The following is a 5,271-nucleotide window of genomic DNA, read 5'->3' on the forward strand; positions in this document are numbered from 1 at the left end:
CTACCAACCAGACTAACCCTACCTTCCCTACACTTTTATTAACACAATTCTCTTGATTAATTAGAACGGATAAAAAATACTTTGTCTAAAATGCATTTAAAAATCATTAGTTAAATTGTTTCTGCTCCAATTCATCACATATAATAATGTGATTCAAGGTAGGCGTAAATTGTGTTAGCGCAATTTTACTTATAGAAAACTTTTTTTGAGATCATTCGGGATAATCTGGTTGATCGAGAGTTTACTTTACAAATGAATAAGGGATGGCTATAAAGTCTCGTAATTTCTACATAGTGTTTGCTTACTAATAAATCTTTTTTCTATTTAGAAAACTAGTGTATACTTGGTTTAGTGAAGAAGTTGTGTGGAAAATTTATCTGAAGTTATACACGATGTATCGTCAGGCCATTCTGCAAATTCTCCCTAAATGGCATTTTTGGAACAACAGAGTAAGTAGATTTCTACTGTTAGGTAATTAAGGATCTGTGTACTGGTAAACCTAGTAACGATAATGAATCTGCTCAAGATGAACCTAGCCTAAAGCACCAGAGCCGTTTTTAAGGATGGATAAAACTTTATAAGGATAAAACTTCTTTGAAAAAAACGCGCAAAAAAGCAGCAGAAATTTCAGAAAAAAGTTTCAATAAAGGAAATAAAAATATGACCACCGAAGCCAACGTCTTCAGGGGGTACCGACCTCGGTAGCCATAAGAACAAAACCATTTCTAATTGAGGCAGAAGCAAATGCTTAAATTAACTCCCTCAGTACCCTGATGGTTTTGTATAGAAGTCCAGGATAAACAATATACATTGAAATACGAATAACAAATTAAGAAAGGAAACTCAAACCATCAGAAAAATAAAAACTCACTTAGTCACAGGTCAAACATTAATTTCAAAAGCAAGCCGAAGAAAAGAAAACACTAAAAACTAAAAAAACAACGCCCTCTATTACAATGCGCCGATAGAGAATAAAATAAAATGCAAAAAGTCAGGAGAAAGAAATACGTAACAAATTAATAGAATGCTTAACTGGGGCTGCTCAGTTAAGACTAGAATTGTGCCCTGTTAAGAGAAAAAATTATATAAAAACCTAGAATACATCAATCATATTTTTAATTAAATTAACATTACAAAAATTAAAAGGAAAATCATTATTACTCAAATTATTTAAAATCCCCAGATCCCACTTTTTTATTCTTTTTTTTAAAGTTTTATTCAGAGTTGGGGCCCTCTGAAGCCTATAATATATAAATATATTCTTGTTGGATGCTTTTCAAAATCTAATCAAAGTGTTTACATATATTAAATAATTGTTATTCTTCACTTTTCTAACGAAAACCACTGATGAAAATATCCCTGATTTTTCCTCTCATGAAAATATCCCCACTTTCGTAGCTACCACCCGCAGAGTTGTCCGTAGCTACCCCCCTCATCACTTTACACTGTGAGAAAATGTGTTTAGCTTCTTTATATTGCCTTGGGCTCTTTTTTTCCTAAAACTTCAGAAATATCAGATATCTACAGAAACCCCCTTTTGTCTCATTTCTGGTCATAAATTTCTAGGAAAAAAACATTTCTAGGGCTGTAAGTAGGGTCTTGTTAGAATTTCTTTGAATCTTGAGATTTCCATTAGTGCCTCTAAATTAGCCTTCGTTCAATTCTAAATTTTCTTTCTTACAAAGTTGAGATATTTTTTCTAATTAATTATAAAAGCTTTTTTCCCCCTTTAATTACCCTAAATGTTTGAACTAGCCTAATTGTTTAATTTACTTAATTATTGTAGTTGATTTTATTTTGTTATTTTTCAAATTAATCGTAAGAGAATCTGTGAACTAGGAATTTCTATATAAAATTTTCGTAGGATATTAAGAAAACACAAATCTTTCACGTTGGAGGTAAGCAAATGTTTTTATTAAATCAATTTTGGTTTTGGTTAGGGAAAACATAAAAGTTTTTTATGTATGCATTGTGATTTTTTTTGTTTATCTATTTAAATGGCGGGCCTCTATTCAATTCCCTCTTTGACTGACCTGTCTGCCAAAACGCTCAAGTATTTTTAAAATAGAATTTGGGTTCATGCGCACAAGTGGTCGGCTTTTTAAGTACTCTGCGCAGACTTCTTGTAAGAAACCGTGTGGAGGCCCTATTCAGTGATATAGTGTTTTCTTCAATGTAACGGCGCTTTCTACATTGTAATGGCGTTTTATAAATGGAGTTAATACAATTGAACTTTGAAGTATAATGGCGCATAAAGAAATAATTCATGCTCGTAATTCATAATTTAATTTCTATAATAACGAAATATAAACATTTATAGACTTAAAATAATGTTACACAAATCTCAACTTTTTCTGAAGGTGTAACTTTGGTTTAAATTTTAATGCAATAAATCTTCCTCGGATAATTCAGGGCAAAAAATATAATTAAACTTTTCATTGACAAGTATTACTAGGTCTTAATTATAATTTTATTATATATAGGTATGTTTTTCTCATGTGCGACTTAAGGAGAACTTTCAGAAAACCTTAGAAGTTATCAAGGAAAACAACAGAGCCCAAAAATTCTGCGGTGTTCTCATAAACGCTAAAGAAGTCACTCAAGAATCTGACTGTATCTCTCTTCACCCTCTCGTAGAAATTACCCTGAACAAAGATGAGTTAAAAGCTCGTTCAATTATCTGTGAGCTAAAAGAAATCATTCATAAAGATAAGCCTGAATATATTCTAATTGATACGATCTTAAAAGCGCTTATAAATAGCTCTAATGAAACACGTCAGCAGCTTATTTCACTTCTCTTTAGTATTGATACGGTTAATTTCTTGAATCCCAAGAGCCAGAGTTCAAAAGAATACTTAAAATATTTCATAAGTGATGTTGAATGCTTTTTTAGAAATGCAGATGAGATAGATCCTAATAGGATTTTAGATACCCAAAGAGCTTTAAAAATGGTTGAAAATAGATTATTTAATGATACATACCAAGATATGTCAAATGTTGTATATCCGTCTTCAATCTCTTATTTGTATTCAATAGTGCACAGCGTAATATTTGACGAAGGTAATCACTCTGATGATCATAATAGAGAAATCGAAGCTTTAATGTCTGATGCTGTTTCACTAATTTCAACTAGGTTATTTCTACTACACAGTGCCTCAAAATCTATTATAGAGAAATGTTTATTGGCACGAAGATCTTCACTTGCTATTGACAGAGATGATTCTAAATGCGAAGAGATTTATTTGCAGCAGTTTAGAGATTGTTACTATATTTTGGACGAGGTAAATACGAACTTTTTTGTAATATTTCTTTAAAAAGTGACAATGTTCTTGAACACTGATATTTCATGTACCGTTTACAGGGGTAGGGTTAGTCAAGCTTTGCCTTCTGTGAAGCCCCTCGGTACATATTTCGCCTCTCTATACAGCATTTTTGTCTTGATAGTTCCAGGGGTCGCATTCACCCTAAAATTCATAAAATTCCTAAAACTATGTGCAATCCCTAAAATTCCTAAAAATCTGATAAATTTTGTTGGTGTCCTAAAAAATTAGAGTTATAGGCTAAATATAAATAGAAAAGCAATAATCTAAAATATAAGAATTTAACTGCATTAATTAAAACTGTTTTAATTTTGCCACATGGGAATTCTGATCCTTAGAGAGGTTTTTCGATAAATAAAGCAATGCTAAATGTGAGTCACCATGAGAATACTATTATGTCTCTTAGACTAATCAAAGATACCATTTGAAATTATGGAGGAGTGTTGAGATCACCACAACACTATTGAGGGCAGTAAAAGAATCTCACAAATCATATCAAGAATATGTTAGAAAAATGATCATGATTAATTTGTTTTTCTCTAACTTCTAATATAAATTGCTGATTTGAAATCTAATATTATCACACAATAGTTTTTCTTAATAAAGTAAGGTAAAGGGTAATAATAAAGTTTTGATTAAGAAGGTAAAAATCAAGTAAAAATCCAAGTTGGTGTTAATTTATTTTTTCTCTTGATTTATTCTCACTTTTGCCTGTTCCTGAATTATGCACTTAATTTCTGATAGGTAATATGTAAAGTTGAAATTTCATTTTTACACTTTAGAGATTTCATTCTTGACTTAATAAATTTCAGAGCTCTATTTTATGGCTTGCAATTATATATGATATGTGTGGATGAATTGTAATAATCTTCTGTTATGGAATAAACTACCGTGTGATCTGTTTTTAACCTAGCAAAATCATATATTACCCCTAAAATTTACCTAAAATGTTTTGAAAAAAGTTCCTAAAATTACCCTAAAATTTAAAAAAACTTTGCTGCTTCCCCTGAGTTCGTTCACCAGAAGTTGGCACTTGGTTTCGCCTTCATCACGTGGTACGCGAGGATACTATTTCGCTATTTTTGAGAGAAGGATGTGAACAATCCTGAAAGAAGTTTGTTTTTTTTGTCGATTGTATGACAAAAATATTTATTTCGCAATCTTTATGTACATTTTTTTAACATTAAATATTTCATAAATCTAATGATATTTCTCTCTTTTGAGTGAATAGTTTGTCCTTTTTAAAACATTTTGCTGGGCACACAGCCGTTTTTAAATTAAAAATATATTTAATTAGATAGAGTAACGAAAGGTATAATAGCAGATGATAAAGCGAAGTAAGTGACTTAATAAGAATTTACTGTTAGTGTTTGGCGTGCATTAACGGTTGTTTTAACTTAAAGCGCGGGTATGTTATGCGGGGGTTCCATTTTAAACGCGGGTATTTCATGCTCTGAAATGAACTCTTCGTCCGATTAGATGATGGAGCAAGTGTCAATTCCTGGTGAACAAACTACACTTTATCTAACAATACTAATATAAAATTAATGATCGGTTTCCCCCCTAGACAAATCTTAAGACATTTGATTTGCAGACTTTAGTAAACCAAATAATTCACACAGAGTAGGTGGCCCTTAAGCCTGCCAGCAAAAACATAGTGCCACGTAATTATAATCAGTTTTGCAACTTAGGCCCAGATTGAAAAATAATTATTACAGCAATTTTTTCAATTAAGCTAACCAAGGCTGGGATAGCCTGGTCGGTAGGGCGTTTGGGCCATGTCCAAGAGGTCGTGGGTTTCGACCCTCGCCGGCTGAAGACTCTCCGTGTTGTAAGTGGTGACTGATGCACGTTAAATCTGTTGAGTCTCAAAGTCCTCCATGTTCCCATAACAAATCAATACATCTGGGCGTACTGATCCAGGAGGGTTCAGTCTTCTGGATTGGTTCAA

General features: G+C 32.1%; 1 protein-coding gene across 1 annotated transcript; it reads left to right on the top strand.

Moving 5' to 3' along the window:
• Positions 1–328: 328 nt before the first annotated feature.
• On the top strand, positions 329–4,228 carry LOC107452138 (uncharacterized; the record flags this gene model as incomplete). The annotated part of the gene is given in 2 exon segments (XM_043056988.2): positions 329–449; positions 2,484–4,228. Coding segments are annotated over 2 exon segments (888 nt in total). The 3' UTR covers positions 3,315–4,228.
• Positions 4,229–5,271: the final 1,043 nt, after the last annotated feature.

This window comes from Parasteatoda tepidariorum, unplaced genomic scaffold (assembly GCF_043381705.1).
Source record: "Parasteatoda tepidariorum isolate YZ-2023 unplaced genomic scaffold, CAS_Ptep_4.0 HiC_scaffold_1674, whole genome shotgun sequence".
In the NCBI taxonomy this organism is placed as follows: Eukaryota; Metazoa; Arthropoda; class Arachnida; order Araneae; family Theridiidae; genus Parasteatoda; species Parasteatoda tepidariorum.